Below are 27,429 nucleotides of genomic sequence, written 5' to 3'. Positions count from 1 at the left end.
GACGGTAGAACACTCCACCGCATATAAATACACCAATAAAGTGTGGAAGGACAGGACAAAAAAAAATGATGATGAAAATTCATGCAATGAATCATTTTATAAAATATTTGCCAATTACTTATGTATCAATTAAGGGATTAAGAATGACAAAAATATTATAATGATGATGTCGAATCGAATAATAATATGGTGAGGCACGTTTGTTAGATCTGATAGACGTTTCTGTTTTATGAATTGAAGGATTTAAATTGAATTCGGTCAGACATTGGTTTTAAAATGAAAATGTTTAAACTTAATGTTGATGCCATATAAAAATTTAATTTATTATCGTCGTCTATGTGGAATTACAGACATGTGTAGTACATAACACTCGTTCCCACTAATACCATTATTGTCATTTAACATTCAACAATTCTGTAACAATTATTAAGGCTGTTGTGCGCGATCCTACAAAAAAAAAACGAACCCACTATGTAGTAAACTGTCTGGAATGTACGCGGTACACGTAGTACATTGGTAACTTCATTTTTATTACCAGTCATACCTAACTAATATAACAGAGAAAAAAAAACTCCCGTCGTTTGGAAAATATGAAACTTAATTTGAATAATTTTTCCTTATCGAAAGTTTAATGTTACACGCTACACCTATATTTATGATATGATGGCATGTATGAGTCATATTGAATTAAAAATAGTGTTTTGTTATTGAATGCTGACATTATCCCCATATTAAATGGGAAAGTAAATTTTTTATTGGAATTACTTTATTGTGGAAAAGGTAATTGAAAGCAATGAAATAATTGAATTGAGTTGAATTGTAAGCAGGTGCTACGGTATGCAGCGTTGTAGGTCTATTGTTGATTATTAATCGATTGATTTTATACCTTTCCGAAATGTGAGCAACAATTCACAAAAATATTGTCTACATTCCGATCTGCACGCAATTCATATGTGTTTGAAAAACAATGTGAATATTGGAGAGAAGCCTATAGGGCAATTCATAATTTACATAACGTTAAATTTCGAAATTCCCCTGTTACTACAAGCAGACTCGTACAGCCCATATTCAGTCAGTAAATCAGATCAGCGTGTTGATTATTTTTTGAATGATTTGTTCGACATTTCCCGAAATCGTCCAATTAACGGAAGTGGATTTCGTATTCCAATTAAATATTTTTGTAAATCTATTCCAACAAAATTGCATATTTCTGGCAACTATGTCAAACGTGTAATATTTCATTCATCTCAGTTGATTAACTTTAAAATTATTTCCATTGAACTGTTCTGATAGTTTGTTGACTGACAAATGTTATAAATGAATCTGTTTTGAAGCGAGGTAGACCGGTGAGGCGTGTTTAAAAGTTAATGGACTACTTTTAACCCTTTATTAAATTTTTCTTTGCTTTTAGAAATAAAATCAATAAATCGGTTACCTCATTTGTGTAAAGTATCTTCAAACATTTATACAAAATCTATCAGTTTATTACTTGAGTCTCACCATTTGATGAGATAACACTATCGAGCGCTCATCAATTATTATTGCAGAGTCTGCAATGCAGACAAACAGACAAACATATCACCACTTTCTTTGTTGTGTCGTGACATCGAGTTACTATAGTAAGTTCAAATGTTAAATTAAACTTGTACAATTTTAATCACCACAATTGAATATAACAAATACTCCTTGCAATATGTACATCTGATCCGTGCCATTTATTATAAAATTTCTGCGCAGCTCATCACAATGCTGCGGCTTACATCTCTTTCAAAACGACTATCAAAAAAAGTTTATTTACTGTGATGATTGATTGAATTTTCGATGTAAAGTGCTTTTTGCCAAGTTAATTACGCAAAAAAATCATTTTGCAGTGGATTGAATGAAATCGAAAATAGACACATGGAATATGAATCGAACATGAACATGTAACTGTGTGTATGGAATCGAAAATACGATTTCAATTTCGTTATAAATACAATTTTAATGGAAAGGATTTTTTTTTTGCAATGGAAAATAAGAGATTTAAAAGAAACATTGATTGCTTTCACTCAATATCGCAATAAACTGAAAAGAATTACAAGTGTTTTGACCGACCGCACTCAATAAATTCCTTCATAAAATGGATGTAACAGACAAGTACGATGAAATAAAAACCACAGAATACTGTCTGATCCCTGCTTATTCTACACTTCATTTCACAATCAAATGTAATATAATTTTCAGCAGCTTCAGTAAAAATTTCCCAATATATTCATAAACCTCAATAAATTTAATAAATTTTAAGCACACCTAAAGTCTTATTCATTCATACAAGCTACTACAGTCTTTTCAGTTTTGAGATGTACAGTTGGACATGCCAACGTTGTAAGGACACTGTAATTTAACTTTTATTGAAATTGTTCAGATGGAGCACAAAGCAAAAAACAGTATGAACGCACAGCAAATGTACCATCATAGGAAGACAATGTTCAACTTATTTTTCGTACTTTAAAAAGAGTTTTTGGATCAGCTGTACCATGTACTTTAAGAATACTTAACGGAGTTTCTAACTCAATGAGGCTGGGATAATCTATTTTCAAGAATTTTAATTCCAAAAAAATTCTTGAAATTCTCAAAATGATTTTTCAAGAAAATTCAGGAACTTGTAAGAATTACAAATAGGCCCTGGATAAGTGGGTATGAACTTTGTTGGTTTTCTCGAATTTTTTTGATGAACCGTTTTTAGAATTTCAAGAAAAATTTCGCGATAATTTAAGAAAATCAAGAAAATTAGTGAAATTTCAAGTACAGTTAAAGGCAGTGTAATATTAACTTCGACTGTTTGCACTGTTTATACTTGTTTATACGGTTGAAGGCGCTACACATACAGACGTATGAAATTTTTTTTATTTTTTTTTGTCGATCCACTAAAAAAACAGCTGAAGCAAATTCATGCTGGAATTTCACTGCCTTTACCCTAAAAAAATCGGTTCTGTACACCATTGGGCCTAATGTGATATCCAATGAAACTAGCTCTTAGCTCAAGCAAAGTAATGTAACAATTAATTTGCAGAATACAAAAATAGAACTCGTTCAATCTAACATTTATTCAGAAGTTTAAATATTTGTTTAAAAAATTACAGCAAGAAAAGTGATTATCAATTGTCTTAAGTGTTCTACTTTTTCTCAGATAAAATGTTAAATTTGAAGACATTAAAAAGCCCGGTTGAAAATGTAGCCACATTTAATGTAACATCAAAAATTCTGATTTATAAATCAATTTGACCGAAAATTAAATATTCTCTGTAAAAATTTATTCCGTTTTTTTTTCGTCGAAGCAGCAAGTTTATACTTTTAGCAATATTACGTCGAATACATAGTATATACAATGCAATGTGGTATATATAGGGGAAAAAGTGATTTCCCTATAATATACATAAATTTAACATAATTAAATTCGCTAAACATTTTTTTTACCAATTTACTTTCATTTTAAATGTTCTATATTCACCATAAATTTGACTATGGCAACATCATCAAACTGGTTTGTTGGTGAGTATTTCGAAACGACGGTAACACAATTAAATGGAAAAGCTTTTTTGACGATTTTAAATTTATAATTTTTTTTAGCGAAAATGAATTTTATATACCGAAGCGAAAAAATATTGTACGGCAGTGAGAGAAAATAAAACTGATGAGAAAAACTTTTTCCGTTCGGCATTTTCCTCCGTATTCGAGCGTAATATAAATAGACACAGCAGATATATAAAATAATTTTTCTGTGACGTTTTTATATATTTTTATGAAAAAGAAAGAAAAAAAGAGGAAAAATTCCCTTTTATATTAGTCAAATTCGCACCCCAATTTTCTTTCAATTAAGGGTTGGGATGTACATGCTTCAACGAATTTTTGATATATAATGAAGTCTCGTAAACAGCCTTTTATCTTATAGATTTTGTGTTCCATCCATATTTATATACATCCATCCATACGTATATATATATATATATATATATATATATATATATAGGTGTCGTACAGTATATATACGATAAATCATGGTCAGGCATCTCGTATTAAATAAAAAGGAAATGATTTTGTGTAATATACATTTTATACAACAAAGTTATTCGTCCGATCCAAACAACGCAACTAAGTAATTTCTCTCAACAACAAAATATATATTTGCTTTTGGGCTCGATATGGTTCATGGCTTTATGTCGTGTGGTGTCCAACTTGTTTTATATGTTGTTTTCGTACAAACATTGTGCTGTTCAACAAGATGAAAACTAGGCCTTCAACGTTGAAGTGGAATGTGTGTGGAATGGGTACATGGTTCTGGTAATAGAAATTATTTACAATCGGTGTGTCTTCCATGCCTAAATAACAAAATTTAATATCTACATCCACAAAAAGATGTGGAATATTACTATAGATGTCTCGATAGATGTTGAGATGTATGAACATGAAGAGAAAATTATACAGAAAATATTAGCTTTGATGTGATGTTTGTTTATGGCTGTACGTAATATTGAACAGAGCGAAGCGGAAAAAGAAAGAAGCACAGAGAGACCTTTAAGTTTTTGTATTCTTGTTTAGTGTGCCATTTTCCGGATAAACAAATTTTTGATGGATGTGGGATGGATGATGAAAAAATATTTTATTTTATTTTACTTCTTTGCATTCACAACAAAAAGATCCCTCTTCTTTTTGTTTTATTGGTACTTATGAATCCATCGTTCCGGTTATTCAATTTTTCAATATTAATTCGGAATGGAAAATAATAAAGAAATTGCCTTTAACAATTTCATTGCCAGTTTTGGCTTTCATTCTCTTATTACTTCGTATCTTTTCTGTTGAATGATAAAGGAATTTCAAATAAAGGAGATTTTATGAGTTCAGCGAAGTTAAAATAAAATGGTTGCATATTTGTGCTGTGTTTATGTGTTGTTGTATAATATGTTCGTACAGTTCAAATTTCATACAATCCGCAAGTGTGGAATGAATTTAATCAGATAATGGTCGCGAGCAAAAGTATTTTATAGAGCTAGAACTGTAAAATGGTATCTCGGTTCGAGGTGGCGTAAATGGTTCGAGACGAAGTCGAGAGCATAGTTTATGACGTGTGTAGAGTTGAGTTTTGAGGTTACAAGGAAGCGCCGATTATTATCTACTGATTTACTGAAATGTACTAAAAAAATTACCCACATTTACCGAAAGGTAAATTCGGTAAATTCTCGGAAAACTTCGATAACTTTTAGTGAAAGTCAGTAAATTCGATAAATGAATTTACCAACAATAGGGCTTGTTAGGTGATTTAAATGCATATTTAACAAGTAAAAACACCCCGTCAGGACGTCGCCACCTATTCGGACATGTGGACGTATATTCAACATCTTCACTGAGTTTACGTTAATCTACATTATGTGTCGAAAGTATTAAAAATTAAAATAAAGAAACATCAACAAATTCGACGATCATAAATAGTTCCTCTTTACATAGAAATCGTTCATATAGCAGCTACATAGTTGAATAAAATCTTTATTTAAGGTCGCTAATTTCACTATTATTAGTTGAGAGACGAAAATTGTAATCCAACATTTCGTCATTACATTTGATTCTCTTGTGCTAGTTCACCCCAATGCCATCAGTGCCGATTTTACAACCCTTTTCAAATTTATGCGATTGATGATGGGTGAACTTGAGGTGGTTTGATTCAGTAAATTCCCTAACTTTCTAATTGTACATAACGGATGCCAGTACCAGTACGGTACAGTTCTAAGGCAAACAGTTGAAGGAATGTGACATCAAGGTCCGTCAGTTTATTAAAATACGGCATCTAGAGTTGTAAAGACAATATAATATTGGAATGTAATTATTAACTATTGACAAAACAAATTCTTTGCATAGTGGGTTATAGACCAAATCTATGCGAACATTGTAGTGGATCGGAATGAATGAATGAAGAGAATTGTCATTTAAACTTATGAAATTACGTTGGCAAGCAGTAGAGTTTTATTTTGGAATTCAGAAGCGATGCCAGGGACGTAATAAATTAAACATTCTATTACATTTCAAAGTCTGCACTCTGCAATTGCGACTTATTACCGACAATGTATTTGTCGTGCTACATTAATTTTAAGGAGTACGTGAGTTCGCAAAATTCCAGTGGAATTTACGAATTATCCTCGAAAGCGATCTTTCCATCATTTGTTTAATGATTCACTCTACACTTACGTGCATTCCAAATGGAAAGAGTTTGTTCGTATTGTACTCTTCTGTAAAGCAAACACATACTGATTGTACGTCGAATCGAATATGATGAGTGAGTTGTTTTTTGAAGAGTGAACGACGGTGTAAATAATTAATGCTGATGACTATTGTAATAAGATAGTGAGGAAAGTGGAAGTCTACATTCAAGTGAGACGTTTTTCTTGAAATTTATTTTGATTATGCCTCAAATCCTGCACAACCATCCTGAACGATTGTAGTCGCAGTAAATAGGCGGTATAAAGTTAAACTGCCACGATTTAGAATATTGGTATTTCTTGTAGTCGTATAAAAAAAATATTCAAATTCGTTATTCATTCATCTACCCTCATCAACATCAGAAGTTGGTGTACGTGTTTTTCTATTATCTCGTAAATAAATAAAATCTTCGACCGAAAAACTTTTGAATCAGATATGGTTCTGTCAGAGAATATAGCGAACACTTCATTAATTTATCATCCGATTTAAATTCGACAAATTAGCAGAGAACTTTTCAAACAACCATTTATAAAATACAAAATTGTCATGCAAAATTTCCTGATGCCGTTTATTAATATTATGGTAAACACATCAATAGTAAAATATCACCATCAGCCACTACACCGAATTAAAACGAAAATAGTTTTCACATTTACATACATTAATAAGGAAATTTTCTTCAAATAATTCTCATTAAACTTACTTTATGTAAACTTACCGGCATAGTTTGACTTCCGTGCAAACTTGTAATAGCTGCTTGCGCTTCCTGGTGAGAACTGAATTTGACAAAAGCACAACCTGGAAAAGAGATAGAAAGGGAAAAGTTGTTATTAATTTTCGTTAGATTGCATCATACGATAAAAGGATGACGAATGATAAAGAAATCGTCGAATTAACGTTTGAGTACAATGAGCTTTTGTTAGTTAGTTAGTTAGTCTCCGTTTCAACTAATCAAAACGAAATAGAGAAACTTAACTTTTTCAGCATCACTCTGAAGTTATCTTTTAACGACTCAGTAACGAAAAGTAAAGTTTTGTCGCCTTTATTGCGATAAATGTTTTTATATATCTCTATACTGTAAAAGGCACTTTACGGCAGAGCAAGAGAAATTTAAGTCGCCCGATGTATAATAGTTATTTATGTAACAAGAATCGTATGGAGGTATATTATCAAACTAGATGTTAGATTGTCAATTCGAGGCGAAACCGAGGTTGGCAAGACATCGTATGCGATAATATACCAGCATATGATTCGTGTTGCATATAAATACATCGTTGTGCAAAAAAAAATCCAATTAACCGAAGATACCAGCAACACAAAGTCATAAAATTGAAAGTAATCTTAGTGTGACTTCAGTAACACGCGGTTTTTATCGCACTAGCGCGGTAAAACCGTTTGCAAATCATTTATCGCACTAGTGCGAAAAAATACGTTCATACGACATTGCACACATGCGGCTTAAGTTACAAATGTCATCACTGAATTGCATAATCTATTTTGACACGTCAATTTCATGTCATTTAGATTACAAAACGATGGACTTTTTCGCACTAGTGCCACAAGGATTTTCACAAATTTTCACTAGTGGTTTTGTTTCTATTAACAATTAAGATATCGATATTTGTATGGGTGTGTCTTTAAACTGTCTTACGGCTCGCATTAATATTCTAGTTGGTAGAACTACACCATTTCGATACAAGTATCGAAAATATCTATCTATGTAAACAAATTTTTTTATTGATCCTTTCTCTCTCTCTGTCTCTCTCTCGCACACACAGCCATTTTTAAATGTTTCATAGACGTATTCTACATTTATTCGTTTATGGTTATTTTTAAATGGTAAAGTGTAAAGAATAGAACGTGTCGGTCCATTTTTATTCATTGGAAAATAAAATGTAAAATTTCCCAAACACAGAAAATCTAGATATCGATCATCCACTTTGGCCATAAATTTTATTCATGTGGCACTGTTGAAACTGAGAACAGTGGCCAAATGTATATTTTTTACGAAGTAAATTCCCTTTTTTTTATTCGGGTCAGTGTATTTTAATAAACGTATTTATATGGAACGATCTCCATCCCTTTTTTTATATAGAAATTTTGGTTATAGGGTCGTCGGGGTATTATATAACCCTGAATATGATACAATTTTATGCAAAAGAAAATCATTTTGATGATACTCTTTTCGTTCGTTTTTGTGTTTTTCGTCAATCCATCGTTCAATGAGTCTTCAATCGAGTTTTATTGTCGATTGATTTTATTTTTATTTCCAGGAAGTTTATGTGAAAAGGTAGAAAGAGGATATTAAACGATTGTATGAAATGTATCGGTTTTTATATATTCCGTTTTTTTATATTTTTCCTTTATTTTTGTGCGTTTTTAAAAGGTATTTAAATAGCTTTATTCGTTCCTTTTTTATGCTTTAGGAAATGAGATTTCCTGCTACTTTTTTCTTAGTTTTTATCACCTGAGATGTTCGAATTTCTTTTATGACCTCGTCGAATAGTTACATTTCTTCGGTTTTAAGATGGTTCAAATGGGGCAATAACTTAGAAATATTACCCTGAAAGTAATAATGCTCTGCTACAAACATGAGCACTAAGTTTATCATCATTTTCATGATGTTAATTGAAAGAAACTGGGAAATTTTGAACATAAAAGTGTAAATCAAAGAGGGATTCATGTAAAAATGTATGCGAAAATATCTTAAACGAAACAAAATCGATCAGTTTAAAAAGTTTTAATTTACTTGTAAGTAGCATAACATACATTGGTACCGTTTACTTAAAGATAATTTCAGAGGTTAGGGAAATTGAAAAAGTATTTTGCTGTTGCTAACAAACACTGATCTCCAAACTCAAACACCCACATTCTATAGAAAACAATGAGAATGAGAGTGAAAGTCGACGAGTAACCCTATAACATTTTTTTTTGTATTTGTGCCTTTGTTAAGGATGTTGAAGCATGAGCAATTCAGAGTCACAATAAAGAAGATTCCTTATGTTAGTACGTACTTATGTTAATAATTGTTAGTAAAGAAAGTCCTGCAGAATTAAAACGTATAGTCAATGCTCAAAGTATCATAAATTAGAATTACCCTCACTATTTCGACAAGACTGTTCTTCATAGTTCTACTTCTCGAAAGAAAAAAAGAAACGGGATAACACCCCCACTGTACTAACTAACGTTAACGTTTTCTCAACATTCACAAGTGGAACTGACCGAACGAAAGTAAAGCATCGAACTCATCGTGCCCATATTCAATCACCAATTATATGACCGAAATATCTGTTCCAGGTCCATTGATAATCTTGGTAATATATCACTCAAAAGAATCTTACACAACTCAAAAACAACAAACCCCGAAAACATATAAATACATTCGAAATCATTTTATTAAAAAGGGATGAGGGCAATGTACCGTGTTCGTATGTACGTATTAATATATTATCTGTGTATAGGATATGTGTATTATATGTGTGCATATGCTACAGTGGTACACTCATGTACAGTATAATGTAATGACGTGCTGTGCTTAAGGGTATTTTTACCATTGCTATTATTGCAATAGGAATATATAAGCGAAAACAACCCCCAATCTTCGAAAACATTGAAACTCAACGAAATATTATCGTAGATATATGAGAGTGTGATTGTTATTAGAGCATAGGAGATGTGGTGAAAAGCAAACGCGTGAGTAATAAACAGAGAAAAGAAGAAAAAAAAAGACGAAGGGAACAATATTGCTAGTACCCCATAATAAGAGTACATTACAACAACACACACGACATATACTTAGAGAAACAGTAAAAGAGCATCTGGTGACTTAACGCTTAGTTAAATTATAAGATTTTGTCTTTGATGTGGCTATATTGCCTCTCATATGTTTTGACAAGGGTGGTTGTTTTGTGTATTTCTTTATTTTTATTTATTTTATACTTTTTTTCTGTGCTGTGCTTCTCCTCTTTCTTTCTCCTCGTCTTTATAGCAATATCACAAAAAAAAAGAAGAAAAGAAATAATAAATAAAAGATGGTTTTTGTTTTTCTCGTCTACACACACGTAACTTTTGTGTCGTTGGGATATAACACAAACAAAATTGAATTGTTTATCTTTATATGGAAAATGTTTCAATCTAATCTCTGGTTTTGTTTTGACATTCTTATTGTCTGGGATATATAGGGGATAATGTTACATATTTTATGTCTTTGAATAAAGTCATCAATATGAAATGACAACGCAGCCGACGACGAACAAAAGACGGAAAATATTTTCGCGGATGTTTCTTCAAAAAGAATAAAAGATATCACCATATCACCCGAGCAAAAGTGGTGTGTCTATAGATATATACGGCATGAGTGAAATGACATTAAAAATAATGGATTCTATATGCTTTATGTGTATGTCGGGAGACATCATTATTTTGAAATTTATTACAAACCGTAAAACCGCGTGTGATACTGAGATGCTAAGATTACATTCAAGCCCGAGTAACAAACATTTCAACCAACTTGTATTAAAAATATGTTCCTTATATTCATATAATTACGTGGGGGTTGGGTAGTGACGACACATAAACAGGGCGACATAATGGAAGTCATATGTGTGATAGTTAAAAATTTTGAAAAGAGAAAAGGAAAACAAAAATTCGGTGTCTTTTAAGCTTTTAAATATGCTTCTAAGTAACGACGAACGGAGTATTATAATAATTTGAACATATCTGACAATGTTGTTAAAATGTAAATTGCCTGTCAAGTAAACCCTCGCGTAATTTTTTTTTTTTGCTGTGTTCTCATCTTGCCTTTTTTTCCTTCGCATTTTTTCCCTTTTTTATCATTTTAAATTGAAAAAATAAACGCCTTGTTTTGTTTTGGATTTGTTACGGATGAAAGAATTTTTTTCTGTCCTAATTTTTTTTCATCTTTTCGCATTACGCATCATACTTATGATTGTGTGGATATTTATTTACATTTACGGTTTAGCAACATTTTATTTTTCGATTTTGAACATTTCTCTCGTTGGGTTTCTTTTTTGTTTTAATTTTAAATGTTTTCTAAATGAGAATGGAATTTTAAATTTGCTTGGTATATCTATCAACTATACTGCGTGTGTGTTTGCTCTTAATCTGGACATGTAGAAGTATTTTATCTGAAACATAAAACAGTAGTTTCAGTCCTTGTTTGTTTAATCAAAATAAAAAAAATTCAAACAATTACTTAAGTGATTTTACTCACTATGCCCTGCGCAAAATTCAACTGATAGTGAATCTCACTCTCGTATATCGTTTAAAGTAATTTTGAATAATCCGAACATTGACCTTTCTAACAAAAGGAACAGCAAAGGAGAAAGGTGCACGAAATACCTTTCAATAAGTTTCTTCAGAATTGAACCCATCACCATCACTTCACAGACAGCGATTGGTAGTTTAGTTTTGTTGAATCTGTTACTTCTTTCGATCTAAGTATTTTCAAATCTCTTACTTCCGTGGTTTTAACATACCAGTTTGGTGTATAAAACCACATAATAGGGTCAGCTCATTCTTATTTTGGTCGACACTTCTATAACAGATGATATACACATCGGATTCGTAAGTCCTCTACAAGAGTTCTCCTTTTTCACAGAGCCCCAGGTGGTTGATTACATCGAGTCATCATTCCATCTTATAAAATTATTTATCATTTTCCAATCGAAGAATATAAAGTCAACAAGCCATTTTCAAGTAGTCGGTTAGAACATTATTTTGCACGCAATATAATTTCAGGCCTAAATCAAAAATAAAAATATCAAAGACTCATATCACTCATGCAGATATCTGAACAGGTTATGCTAATGTGTTTTGTTATACCAACTGAAGTGAACGTACTCTGAACATTGGATCATGTTTTCTTCAAATATTAGTGGGTACATGCCATTGAAACGGCCATGCTCACTCCCAAGTTCCATAACATAAAATTGCTTCTGTTAATTTTCACAATTTTCGCAGAGACTTTTTTGTGAAGATTACTTTTATTCATCATTCGTATTTAATTCCACAACGTACTAATTGATTAGCATGTCTGTGTTTATTCATGTTGAATATAAACGAAATTTTTAATTTTTTTAAATTACTCGGATTAAATTTTGAAATATCCCACCCCAACAACATAGCAGAAAAAAAACAACAAATGGCTATGGATGTAACGAACAAAGTACAAAATAAAAAAACATATTTTCTCTCGCTAAGCTTCCAAATTCCCTATCGATTAATTATGCAAATCCCGGCAAATTTAATATAAAAAAAGAAAAATAAATAAAATTCATGCACTGGGTTGGTTTTCTATGTTTATACCAATTACGAACTATATTTTTTTATACATATATTCCGTGCATGTAATGACTGGTATAAGTATATTTTTCGTATATCAAATGCCATTGTTTATACATACATTGAACGTATTTTATACAAACCTTTGCTAGCACCGTCTGGTCCTCTGAGAATCGTACACTCTTCGATAGTCCCAAATGGTGTAAACAATTGTCTTACATCCTCTTCTGACTGCTGCTTACTCAGCATACCAACAAACAGCTTACGATCTGAATGAAGTGGAACCGCCACGTTAAATCCAATTATTATGGGGAGTAGAAAAGCGCAGCCAATTTAATTTTAATTTTTTTTTGTGTCGGAAATTAAACAACACACATCATTTGTCAAGGAAGAAAATTCCATGTGAAAAGTATAGTTGTATATTGTTGGGGAGTATTTGTTGTTCGATGGAAAAGTTTCAAGTTGTTTGTTGATTTATTTTTTTTTAGTTTAACATCCGCAACAAAATTGATTTTCGTGAAGAATTTTGTTGTTGTTAAAAGTAGTGTAGTTGTTGATGTTTTGAAGATTATTTCAAAGTGTTGAAGTAGAGGTTGTAGTTGGTCGATGGTTGAAGATATTACATAAAACAGAAAGAAGAGAAAAAAAACATTATGTTAGAATTGAGTATACAATTTGTTTGACGGTTGATTATACAAAACAGTTTTATGTTTTGATAATATTAAAACATTTACAAAAATTAGAAAGAAAAAAAAAACATAAAATTACGACCTAAACAATGAAAACACCATCAGAGCTGAAATATTTAACACTAAAAATAAATACGAAAAAAAATATATTTTTTATGTAATATAAAAGCAGCGTTCATTTTTTTTTGGTTTAGCTGAGCATATTTTATAAATCACAACAAAATTTTTGGAACGTGTAAAAAGGCGATAAAAGGAATCTATTGATTTTTTTCCATGATGATAGTTTTTGTTTCATTTTTTATTTGTGCGAAATTGCAATGCATTAGTGAACGAAATGTCATTCAAAAATTACAAAAAACCAAAAAAACCAAACAAAACAACAAAAAAAAGAGTAAAATTAAAAAAAAAAGTAAACTACAACTTTGTGTATAGGAGTGATTGGGTAGTGAGCTATTGAACATAGGGGTCATTCACAAAGTACCTACGCGAAAATGACGAATTTCAGGCCACCCTCCACCTGTATACGCCACAATGTATGTGGAAAATGGCGAAAATGTATGAAAAGTACGCTTCAGACAGTTCCCTGAAGAACGTATGTAATTCGTGAATGACCACATAGTTACTTTATCGACTTTTTTTTAATCATAACGAATTGTCAATCGTCGAATATGATTTTTTTTCTTTGAAGTTTCCACTTCCTTCTGCGACTAGAGAAAGCGATGTCAATACTATATTTCTAACCAAGTCCAATGTTCATCTGTTATCGGTAACGACGACAAAAATAAATATTCTCAGCCTGATGAGATTTTATAAAAAAACTTATGTTGAAACAAATGAAGTAAAAGATTTTCGGTTGAAAATATTAAGATCAAAAGAAGTAAAAGATTCGATAAATTGATGGGTTCAACTTTGATAGATTAATTTAGCTACCATCAGAAGGAAGATAACCACCAATAGTAATTATCACCGAATGCAAATATTGGTAATCAAATCTATTTTTCCTATTTCAACTGAAATTTGTAGACGTAAAATCGAAGATCGTTATTTTTAGGCAAACACCCAAAAAAGGATGGCTAACGTCCTTGATAATCCTTCAAATCAGAGATTATCACAAATATGAAATTTTGTGACATGAAATATGTTGCTATTGTAAAATGTGTCAACTGTCATGCTACTGACAATATCCTAGCTGACACTTTGACAATCATCAAATTCAATATTTTGCCGGTTTGTGAAATGTGAGACACATACTCACAGTAAACATTATGCCAAGATATTGACGGTATGGTGTGGCATACACAATTTAGATTCAATTTAGCTTGTAACTAATCCCCTGCCATTTTCATAAATCGGAATTTTATTCATATTCGACGGTGAATAAACTGAATAAAAAGAAATCTAAAATATTCGAAACGTAATGGCAACCATTTTCTATTCGACGATGATATCTTACTCCCCTGCACAATAATCATCCCTCTAACGTTATTATTCCACACCATGCAGTTGCATAAACTACACACACGACATTGTTATAAATCAGAATTCTATTGGTCTTGACAAGAAAAATGTTTTCTCTTTTCGCCAATGTACAACTAACTAGAAATATCCACCCGTATAATACGAATGTATATTGTACAACAAGGCTACATACCATCTCATCGCGCTAAGCTATTCCCTTACCCAATCTTATGTGTATTCCGTTCTTTACTTTGCTCCTCGTCTTAATGTGTGAATTTATATGTTTCAACGGCAGGTGTACTCAATTTCAAAGTTCATTTACTTGCATGGAAAGGTAAAACGTCGTGTATTAAAATGTATAGCGTTGTAGAATCATGAGTAGCTTCAAGCTCAGTCATATAGCATCGAAAAGATGGAACGGCAAAGAAGACGAAAAAAAATAATAAATAAGTAGAACAGAGTTTCTCCATAGTACGGAGCGAATCGTAGAGCTGCATAAGATATAACTAGTTCTAGTATAGCACTACATACATATACCCAGCTTAGGCTAGTAGATTCATTGTATTTGACGTTATAAGGATACAATATAGAATTTCTTCCCATTAAAGCACCATACACACAAAATTCACATTCCCTATACTTTGTGTTCGACGTGAAAAGAAAGAAAATGAGGTAATTTGAACCCTTATATTAATTACATTGTGTGTTCCAACAAAAGAAAAGAAGTATAGTGGAGAAGCGAAAAAAATACAGGGAAAATTTACATATTTATAGAGCATAAAAGTGGCATTGTTTGTTGTGTGTTTATAAAATGAGGTAGGCATACAAACAAAATAGCGTCATCTCAGAATGGGGAACATTTCTATCTGCTGTGCTCCCAATGCGCTGCGGGAATTAGCCTTTAAGAATACCACCGAACAATAGACATAAACACAATAAAAAGAAGTTTTACGTAAGTGAAGTGAAAAATCTTTCCACTCAAGAAAGAAAATGTAGAAAAAAAAAACAGCAAAAATGAATCTACCGGTGTGGGGTAGTAACTTTGATTTCTCTTGCAAGTCAAGTAAGGAATCATTGTGGTCATGACATTGTTCACGTTGTATTTGTTTTCGAAAGTGAGGTTGATGCACATGAAATATAATATAGTCAACTAAACGTGGTGCTGCCACTACTTTCTACGTGACAACTCATTAGGTGATAACTTTTGGTTTCGATTCGTTTTGTGTGAATAAATAAATATGTTCTAGCTGTGAAATGGACTTTGTGTGCCTGGAAATTAGGCGGACGCCTATTTCGGCCTTGAATGCAATAAACGTGAACAGAAGTTCCTATCTTACAGGAACTTTACACTTTTCATTTTATATTTTGTGTAGACAGCTCTATTATAAGCTCATTCCCGCAACGCTTCATAAAACGAAAGTGTAGGCCACATATCCAGAGCGGGTAAAATAACACATCCAACATAGGTTTTCGGTGTACGGTGGGATAAAAGGGAATTAGTGGCCGAAATTAGTATTATTTGGTTACCTTTTAATATCCAAATGTTGTGGGTTCGCCCAAAACAACTGGTGTATGGATTGTTGAATTTTAAACCAAACATTTTGTTCTAACAAATTTTCGTTATGTTGTTGTCTCTTTGAACGTACATATATATAAACCACTTTGGAAAAGAACCCTTTTTCGGATCTATCGTATAAATTAAAAGTGTCCCCTTTTCTTCACATAACTAAATTTATAGAACATACATACGTCACCCACATTTTCTCCCTGTGTGACACAAAACATTTACGTTTTACAGTGCGTTGTTTGTTCTTGAGGTATAATGCGAAGCAATAAATGATTAAACAAACTTTTGCTTCTCTATCTCAAATGGTGGAATAGTTAATATCTTTATGGTTTCGACAATATCGTGTGGCATTTGTTTTCTCTTTGAAACATTATGACTATATTCGAAGCCTTTCGTTACACAGGTCGTGTGTGTGTGTGTGTGTAGTGTATGTACATGAATATAACTCCCCTACATAGCACACGTGTAAAAGGATAACTAGCAAATTTATATTATGTAAAATTAATAACGATTTCGGAAAATTGTCGATGGGGACAAATTGGGAAAGGATTATATTATATTAATGGTTGTGGTTTTTGGGTTTTTGGTTCCGAATGGGAATTAGTTTCTGTGACTGTGATTGGTAACACAGTTATTTGAGTGAAGTTGTGAAACCATTTTTGGTGCGACCCATAATGCTATATAACATTTTAACCAATGTATTCTATATCCCGAATACATTCGTCGTATCGCTGTATTTATAGATAGGACTCCCATGTTAAGATATCGATTTCTGCCTTTGTTGTTCAAAGTTTTAAGGTGATTCCATTCGTTGAACAACCTTTGTATATAAATGGAAAATAATTTCAATTTCCTGCAGAATGAGGTCAATGTAATTTAATATTTTATCGGTGTAAAAAGGTCACTATGTGTGTGTACATGGAACGATACATACCGATACCCGGAACGATATGGGAGAAATCACTGGGTTAGCGATATTATCCAGACAAAGTAGATGCATTATCGCAAATGAAGCAGTTTCAACACAATATTACTGTGTCGTGTAACCCCTTGTTACTGATGGAAATCAAAGGGAATAATTGTTGTGTGCGATTTTCAGAATCCAATAAATTTAGGTTGAAGTAGAGAACAAAGGACCGGCGAGGGACATTCGATCAAAAATAAATTGTTAAAAAATGCAATTTTAAGTTAAATTGAAAATTTTAGAATTGTTCACGAGACCGTGCTCAAATTGTAATATCGACGTATCGGGGATATTGAATAATTGGTTCACAGTTTTTGAACAGATTTTATTGAGCGGTTGGAACTGACTTATTCACGAATTCCCTTAATATGACTTTGCATTATGTCATTAAAAGCCCTTACAGTTAATGAAATGCTCTTCAATAACAAGATCCACAGTTTAAAAAAAAAAATAATTTCCGGATGTACTCACAGGTTTTCACTCAGAATTACTGAAGCCAAAATTCTTCTGCTGTACGAGTACAGGTACTTAAATTATCAGCTCGCTTAAACGTCACAGTCGTATGCATCGCGTATAAATCCTTGTATGCACTTATGCAAATTTATTGTTTATACACTACCTGAATGAAAACAGCTGAAACAAGCTGAACATTTTAATTATGTAACGGGATGTGTTTCACTGTGATCCAACAAAAATTCAACGAACACCACTATCAGCAACAACAACAACAAAAAATCCATCAGTTTATTTATGCAGCGGTCGCATTCTCAGAGTAAAGTTTTCAAATAAACGAAAAACGAAATTACCCATGAGCAACCTTTTCCGCTTTCTGTAAAACATTTGAAACAAATCACATGAGAAAAACCGCAAATTTCGTAAAGTCAAAGTCACTTTACACCATATAAAATACTACACACTGGAAGTGTGAACAGATATATATTGTATGTATGCTTCCCAGTGGAGCGTTAATAATGGAAGGAAATTCTTTACGAGTGTCAAAAATCTATCCAAGAACCGGTTTTGATATGAACTAAACACTTATACTTCCATCCTTTCTCTCTCCGGCTTATAATAACAGATAAACCATTTCGCATACATTAATTCTTAAACATACAATAGCGTTGTATAGTAAAAATTAATTTAGCAGATCGTGTTTCCTCCAAAATATAAACATAAAACTACGAAGCTCTTATTACTGCAAACAACTTATAGAAACCCATCAAACTCGTACACCCAAGAGTTTGTTCCAAATAAGTATAAATGTTTGTACTTAATATTGAGCAAAGAACCCTTCTTCTTCTTTCCGTCCTGGAAGAAAGTACTGGGATTATTTAAGATTATATCATGTTTTGTTTATAATTTTCACAACTATAATGCTGCCAGACGTAGTCAGGAGGTATTTATTAACTTTCGTTGTTTTTAAACCTCTTCATTTTCGACTCTGTTTAATAAAATTTATATAATATAAGATGTTATACAGGCACATACACTACACACACCGAGTATGCATTTAAAATCTGAGCGTATGTACACTTTTCGGGGGTTTTTGGTATAACCTCGGAAAATTTATATCTCTTTTTCGAAGGAATATATATTGTAATACTTAGTTCCATCATATAATAACAGAACATATACATTCATATTACATATACCGAAAATGGGATAAAACTGCCTGAAGCACTTCCAGCGAAAATGTATTCAAATATGTATTTTGGTTCGTTATATTTTCTCTGTTGAATATCCGCTATAATATTTATCTACATCGCTCTGAGTTAAATATAACCCGAGAATTGTCTTAAATAAAATTAATTTTATCACTTCTTGAAAATCTACAATCTCCCTGCAGAGAATATAAACTGTTTTTCCAATGTGGTTCTCGGGTGGTTTTTCGGGAATATTGAGGTATATAGACACATTATATAACAGTTTTTCGACGAACGAAACACTCTTTGGAACACCAGATAAAGTATTAACAGCACCCGAAAAGATATCGAAATTTATTTTGCTTTTATTAGTGATAAATTGTGGTTTGAAATGTGTAATCAAAATGAAATAATCAACATTCTCTTCTATTATTTTGGAATTTGGAAAATATATAGCACTCCCGCGTTCGGATATGGGGTAGGCTTGAATGATTTGTTTTATTTTTCAGTAGGAATGTGTTCGTTTGCTGCATTGTTCGTTCGTTTAAAAAAATTTATATTTAATAATTAATTTTGTATAAAGCACGGAGGAGGGTGGTTTTCAAATGTATAAATATTTAAGTGCGAAGCATGGTAACGTGCATCAATAAATTATTGGGCTAGTACCGAAGCGAAACAAATGTCTTGGCAGGAATGGCGAACGGATAAATACAATCGAATCGTCTTATAAGTTTGGTAATTGAAGACAGATATTTATGGGTTTTAAACCGGCTAAGTAAAATTAAAACTGGAGGGTTTCTCATTCGGGGGATGAGAAAAGATTTTTTTTTTTTTATTTAATTGTAAGAGAACACAGCTACATTTCTGATCTGAACTAACCGTAAGGAACTTCTTACTAGAAAATAACGCACATAAATCCGACAATAATCGAATATTTTTATCAGTAATAGTGACTGCAATAATCTAGAACTTAGAGTTTGAAGTGAAATTATAAGAAAAATTGAATCAATGATATGAAATCTGAAATAAAATTTTGGTGCCTCAACTGGGACCTGAACCCAGAATCTCCACAATAATCAGTGAGTTCAAACTATTACAAATCCGTTTGTAATGTATTCTGAATGTTCAGACTGTGGTTGGATATACCTTCTCGTCTTCCTACAAGAATCTATCTTTCCTCAGCACTTTTTATCAAGACGTCTTTATACCTGTATTTAACATGAACTCTTATTGCATCCGAACACTAAAAGAAACCTCACATTCTTTTACGAATCTCAATGTCCCCTCTTACGATTTACATTATTTATTACCGACAATTCACTAAAACTTTCAAAGAAATTGCGAATATATCCATCTAACAACCGATAACGGACATTCATTCACCACAGCATTATCAGCTATTATACCTAAATATAGATTCAAGGCACTTACATTGTCGTACAGCTACAATTACTTTATTTTACAAGCCATAAAAAAGTTCAAAGCTCTCTTTTTAACCCATAAAGCAGTCGTCAGAATGAGCATGTAAAATTACAGCACGAAAAACTTTATATTGCACGAATGTAAAATATTTTAATTTACTAATCCATATAACCCCCGAAAAATCATCTGCTACCCCCTATACGTAAAGATGCATAAAAAATATTATTTTTTTTTGTTGTTAAACTTTACAACAATGTTGACTGGTTTGGGTTCGGAAATACTGTCTTAAAAGAAATTTCTGTGGAATAAGAATTCTAAGATTCTTCTGGTTATATTCGCAGCACTAAACCATATTATTTAATGTAAAAAAATGAACATAATTCAAGTAACTTTATGTAATAGACAATGTGTTCGCGATCTGCTGGGAATTTTAAATTACTTTGGTTGAAAAGTTTACTACATCCATAAAGAGAAGAAAAAAAGATTTTTTTTTGTTTAGCCTGTGTGTGTTTTTTCTTCTTCTTTGCTTTAAACCTTTTCCTCTATTTTCGTTGTAGGGTGAAATGGTTTTAAAGAAAACACGTACTTCATGGAGAAAAAAATAAACTTTTCTGTGCCATAAAATATATAGGTGGAAATTTAGATAATGGACTAACGAACTAGAAGGGATGGAAAATTCTTGGTTTATCGATATATTGCCAAAGAGAGAGCCATGGCAGATATACGAGTCGAAAAGAGATTTTCTTTTTTCAAATTGCTAACAACATTGAGTCTCGTCTGATTTACCTTTTCCCAAAGAAAATTAAACGGCAGAATTTTCCCTAAATAATAAAGTGGAAGGGTTAAAATAAATGTAATTTTAATTGGAAGATGGATATTGGATAACCCTGTTAAAGTGTTGAAGTAATTTTTTTTTTCTGCAGCACCAAAAAAAACTTTCCAAGCCTATACACGCACACACACAATCTGGATAAAGATGGCCTAATATTGATTTCTTGTTTTCATCAGAACAGAACATCAACCCTCTGGTTAAAAGAGGGTTTTCCTTTCAATATAACCGTATTTATGTTACCCAAAACTCTTCGTTTCTTTTTTTTTTTGCTTTTGCCGAAAAAAATAGGAAATTTATCTGTAAGGTTTTTCATTTGTTTTACTTACCCATTGGAAAAATATCAGATGTTAGGTATCCGAATACCATAAGATTTGCCTGTGTATTTTTTTTTTAAATATTTTTTTATGGATTGAAAGGAAATAACAAAACAAAAATAAAGAAAATGAAAGCAAAAAAATAACGATGAAAATATCTTTTTGGTTTCACATTTGTGTTCAAATATGACAAAAATAAAATAGAAAACACAAAAAAAATAATTACAATAATCACGAACAAAAACATTGCTAATTTACAGTAAAAAAAACTCAACAACAACTAGCACCATTTCAAATATTTAGCTGACCATTTAAACACGTTAACGTTTTTTTCCTGATTCTTTTTTAAGGGATTAAAATCTAGTTTTTTTTCCGTTATTAAATTACAATTTCCGAAAATATTGTAATTTTTGAGTGAAAAATATATTCTTTGTCATAGAGCTGGAACAACATGAGTGAGTTGAACAATTCGAACAAGACTTTTCATTGAAAAATGTCAATCATTTTTTTTTCTTGACTAAAAACTATACCGCCTTGCAAAATACAAGACCCGAGGATACGAAAAATAATTGCAGTTTCAGATTATTTTAAACGAAAACATTTCTAATCTTTCAGGTGGCATCTGCCAACAACAGCCGCGACAAAAATTAGTTTTGTACAACGAGTAATGCTGCCTTTTATAGCAAACGTAAAAGTTTCCGATAATGAAATATAAGATTTTTCATAAAATTGTTGAAAATATTCATATCCAAAGAAGTAGAAGATTCGATAAATATATTTGTGATAATTCATGCAAAACGTGTTCGAATTTTATTTGAATAACCGTCCCATTGAAGAAAAATCATGTCGATTGTGTTGTTATAAATGGAATGCATTTTCGACAATGTTAACGACGAACTGAATGCTTCCTCTATTTCCGATGTCTCATTTCTCTGATACAAATTAAAGATTTTAGAAGGAAATGCATTGAACGAGAGTTCAGTTTCGTATCAAATTATCAGCGACAAAATGGAAAATGTGTTTTTAATTTGTTCCATCAGGTTCTCTTCATTTTCTCGGATATATAAGACGATGAAAAATTTTATTGGGATTTTATGTAGTACGACAAGCGGCTGGTCGTAAAATGACTTGAAAATTTATAATGGAAAATCTTGTTCCGATAAAGTTCTTCCGGCTTACGGGAGACTTCCGTAAAACAAATTACAAAACAATTGTTAATATTCAAACTTCTGTTTCGCCCAAACCAAATTGTGTTCCAGCTCTATTTACTCTATTTATCATCTAAACTGAAAAAATCGAATGAAAACAATAAATAAATAAAATTGCTACATCACAGACAACATCCTATTATCACGAACGACATCTTTACTTCACAACAAATTTTTTTTAAAAAAATGCTCTCTTTGAATGTGATACAGCTGTCTCGTAACAATAATGTAAAATGTTGCGATTTGTCTGTTTTTCTTTCAATTAATTTCTTAATAGCCGAATCCACTGGCACTTTTATTTCTTCTAAACATTGGAGTTTAAAATAATAAAGTGCGAGACCAGCAGAAAAAAGTGATGTCAATCAAAGCCAATTACACGAACGAAAAATTTTGATGATTTTAAAAGCCCAAAAATTTTCGTTTACAACTTTTGTAATGAACGAAAATAAATGGAATTAGAATTTTGTTTCAATTTTTAGCTTAAATAAAATGTTAAAATTATAAGGAAAAAAATGCGTTGTTCTTTTCGTACTCGGCAGTTTTTGAAAAAAAAAGATAAAATTTAATTCAATTCAGCCAACGTATCACATCAAACGAGGGCTTGTGTCCACACAGCATGACGATCTTACTTAGTTTTGTTTTGGTTGAATGATTATCCCGATGCACTTTATTGAAGCCACACAAAAAACAATGACTAGTTTTGATAAATTTTTGATGGAAATTTCGTTCAGATAAGAAATTTTGTTCGTGAAAATTTGGTTTTCGCAAAACGTTGCTGCGCGCGCTGGTTTTGGCTATGAATGGATATTCACAAGTTCTGTCCGAAAGGAAAATTTTTCTTTTTGTATTTTGTGTGCAGTGATTCTATGTCATTGATGGATATATTTTTTATATTTGTTGATGATGCACTGGTGTGATGCTCATTCTTTTTATCATTTTTGTTAATTGGTGTGGATTTTATAAATTATTATTTTAACTCCGCGTCCGCACTATTTTTATTTTATTTTTTCTGAGTCTTGGCTCTCTCAATTAGGTAGTGGAAAAGCTGAACAAATTAGATGATGCCATTTAGGTGCTGTGAAGACGATTTCATCATCATCGACTTCAAAGCAGAAGTGTCTGGAATAAATGTAATTAGGAGAAAATTGCGCTATAATAATTTTCATTTTTTTAATTTTGCAACAAACAAATAGCACGATATTTTCTATTCTATTCTAGTCTAGTCTAATAAATTTAAATTGATTTTTGTTTAAAATTTATGTGAGCAAAAGAATTTTGATCAATTTTGAACAAGTTGGCAGTACACGATTTATGGCCAAATAAAATTACGTGCTAACAATGATGCTTCAACGTGATTGTGGAGAGGTAATGTCGACATTTTTGTATTCATTATACCTGACCAATGATTTTACTTTTCTTGAAACTCAACACTCAACTTGCACTTTAATGTATTTTGAATTTACTTTATTTGATTTTTCTTTGTTGCTTTCTCTTGTTTATATGCAATAAAAAAAAAATTAATAAGTTAACGAAAGAAAATGCCTCCTTCAAACAGTTATTTATTTGTTGTCAACAACAACGACAAAAATAAACGATGTGCTTAGTCTAACGATCTGTTATATAGTGAAATGTATAATAAAATTATTGAAGTACATGTTGAATCTAACATTAAGCGATTTATAATGAAGAAAACGTATATACCCTTTCCAAAAAGGCTAAATCGGGGCTCTCAGAATCTTTTCTGTGAATTTGCAAACAAATTTCTTAACTCACAATCACAGATCGTTTGTACCGACAACAATCGAAGGACAATCAAACAATAAGACGCAAAAAGTGTAGCCAAGATATACAGAGATACAGATTGTTTACACTATTATAATTACGGTATGTGGACCCGATGTTGAATTCAGCAGTAGCGAAACACTGCACATTTTAAATTTCCAGAATTTTCCGTGGAAAGTTAAATACAAGTTCCTACCATTATTGTATCTGTCGATCAAAATGTCTCCACTACGTTCACACCATTGTTAGACGATTCTATGTTCGAATACCTGATAGAAAACCATGATTTTTTTTGTATGAAATTAAAATTAAGATTTGACTAATCATTTTGAATGTAGCCATTCGTTGATCAACCAGATAGGAGATAGGAACATAAGTTTGTGCATTAAAATTTAGTGAAGTTTTTCTTAACAAATTAATTGATTAACCAATTACTTGATAAACAAATAAATTAAATTAACGATCGTATGGATAATTCAATATGCTATGATAAATTAACATGATGAATGATGATGAAGCATGATGTTTTGGCGCAATAATGAGGATGGTACATGGTATCAAGAAAATGTTTTCTTTTTTTTTTCTTATCATCAAGTTTTGTTTGAAAAGAAACTTTTATTTTCAATTATAAAGAACTAATAACTAAACTATAGGATGCTGTAAATAAACAGAAACCATAAAATATTAAACGAAACTTTCTACCTCATTAGCAGAGTTCTAAATGTGGAAGGAAATTTAACGAACAAAAATGAAATTGTAATCCCCTTAAAAAGCCCTTTGTATGAAGGATATGTATCTCCGGAGGCGACATAACTTCATTCTAAAACAAATTCTTTCTACATTTTGACCCCATAAAAAGTTGTTCAGGTAGAAAAATAGATCTAATGGCAATAGAGCACAGTTTACTCGTTTGAAAATTAACAATTAATGTTTATTATCCGGATAACTGTCGTCAAGTTGTCAAACTTACATTTTTAATTAAGTTATCGCTTGAATAATTCTAGAATGTGAAATTTTCATTTTATTTAAAATAATTCGTTAAATAATAAATTATACCAATGGCAAGGATCGAAAATTTTCTATTCGAATGAAAATTGATTTTTTTTCTTCATTCAAGTGGTTTTTGCGAATTGAAATGGAATAATGACGAACAGGGCAGGAGCAGGTATAAGAACTAATTAAAACCAATATCGCTTGTCACATTTACATTTTAAATAAATATCGTAAACACGCTCTAACGCTACGCTCATTCGACTTTGACATTTCTTATAAATAACTATGAGAAAATTAAACGACGTCTTCTGGCTACTGTTCTCTTATATTACAAAATTAATGAAGTAACAGATTTTGCATCAATATTTAAAAAGTAATTAGATCATAAGAAGTAGTAGATTTCATGATTATCTTGCGATAATATTTACCAACGAATTTTTGGTACGAACACAGCCTATAACAGCAGAATAGGTTTTAGACGGGCAGCCACAACACATAGCAGTATAACATGGGCAACTGCAACATTACTTAAATAAATTTAAGTGAATGTCCGGTTGCTAAACGGTAAGCTTTATCTCTGATCCAGCTGCACATTGGGGTATTTCCTATCAATTTGTGCTGTTTTTTATAGTTTAGAGTGTTACAAAATATTGTATATTGTAGCAGCCTCCAAACAATTCAAACCATTCACAATTTCGCGATCCATTTTACGCCTACGAAAATTCGTCGAAGTTTCACACAAGAGCGCTTTGGGTAGATTGAAAAGAGATATCTCCATATCCATACTCCTCATACCACCGAACCGAACTCTTATGTGAAACTTCGACTAATTTTCGTAGGCGTAAAATGGATCGGAAAATTTTGAAACAAATTTTTTTGTAGTCTGCTGGTGGCACTCTATACTAGAAAGAAAAAATACCAAAAATCCATAAGAAGTACCCCACTGCAAATACATTTCTAATTTAGTGTGAATTTGTTACCATTTTGGTAATATTTGTAAGAGTTCAGCTAACATAACATCTCCACAAATAGTCTATACTCTTACGTAATCAAACTTTAAAATAGAATGTCAGGCACATTTTAGCATTATCGTAAAGAACTTTATGCTTATTGATCAAATGTTTCCCGCTAAAATACACCAATTATTTTTATGAAAAAAGGTTAGACCTTTTTCTTGTTATAACAATAGATTCACGTTTCAAGGAAAACGTCTTTAGCTCACGTTAACCACACAACAGTTTCATAAAAATAACCACTCCGAAAAGGGAAGTTTAAAATGTATAAAATAGGCGGATATATAATTTTCAGTAACGAATAAACTTTGTCAAAATCATCCTCAATTGTAACACTTTTTCCATGGCAATTCTTCAAACACACCTCAAAAGCGTATAAAATGTTTATTTCGGAAAAACGTTTCACTGCATGGGACAGATGTCTATCCATAAAAGATTTATATCAATGTGTCTATCCAACGAATTCTCAATGTTTCAGACCTTTTTACGAAAATGTTCTCATTTTCTTAAAAACTTTATCATCTTCATTACGTAATTCCCCGGCAAGGTATATAATACACACAAAACACAATATTTGAATAAATAAATAATTTCCGTACAGAGAAGTGAGTCTATTTTTGAATATGCTGAGACAAAATAAGGGGATGCGAAAAAAGAAACACATACCGGAAAACTTTGTCAACAACATGCTTATTTTATACTTTATTCTAACGATAGCAATTTTTGAGTGCTTGGCACAAGTTTCGAAAATAAAAACTTTCGTTCACGTTTCATAACACGTTATTACGTAGGGATGAACAAGAAATCGTCCACGTGCCCAGATAAAACCGCACATTCATTCGTCAAATTTTGTTTTCAATTGAGTGGAGTTATGGTTTTAATGTGATGATCATACACACAGAAAAAATATGGAATTGATACAAACGACCAGTAAATATACGCAAATTTCAAGTATACAATTTTAAAAGACATCGTTTTGGGGTATGTGTCTGCTCGCTGGAAGGGGGTCGATT

The 27,429-nt window shown here is 31.7% G+C and overlaps 1 protein-coding gene across 31 annotated transcripts in view; it reads right to left on the bottom strand.

Moving 5' to 3' along the window:
• LOC119080723 (CUGBP Elav-like family member 4) overlaps positions 1-27,429 on the bottom strand; it is a 243,266-nt gene that overhangs the window by 28,802 nt on the left and 187,035 nt on the right. For 13 of the 31 annotated variants that reach the window (XM_037189209.1, XM_037189212.1, XM_037189214.1 and 10 more), the window contains 2 exons: positions 12,675-12,800; positions 6,932-7,026 (listed from right to left, as the gene is read on the bottom strand). In XM_037189209.1, coding sequence (XP_037045104.1) covers positions 6,932-7,026; positions 12,675-12,800 — 221 coding nt within the window. Of the gene's footprint in view, positions 1-6,931; positions 7,027-12,674; positions 12,801-23,257; positions 23,748-27,429 lie in introns of all 31 variants that reach the window. The other 18 variants (XM_037189210.1, XM_037189215.1, XM_037189216.1 and 15 more) reach the window with 3 other exon arrangements.

The sequence above is a fragment of the Bradysia coprophila genome, unplaced genomic scaffold, assembly GCF_014529535.1.
Source record: "Bradysia coprophila strain Holo2 unplaced genomic scaffold, BU_Bcop_v1 contig_350, whole genome shotgun sequence".
NCBI lineage: Eukaryota > Metazoa > Arthropoda > Insecta > Diptera > Sciaridae > Bradysia > Bradysia coprophila.
This window is presented reverse-complemented; position numbering and strand designations above follow the sequence as displayed.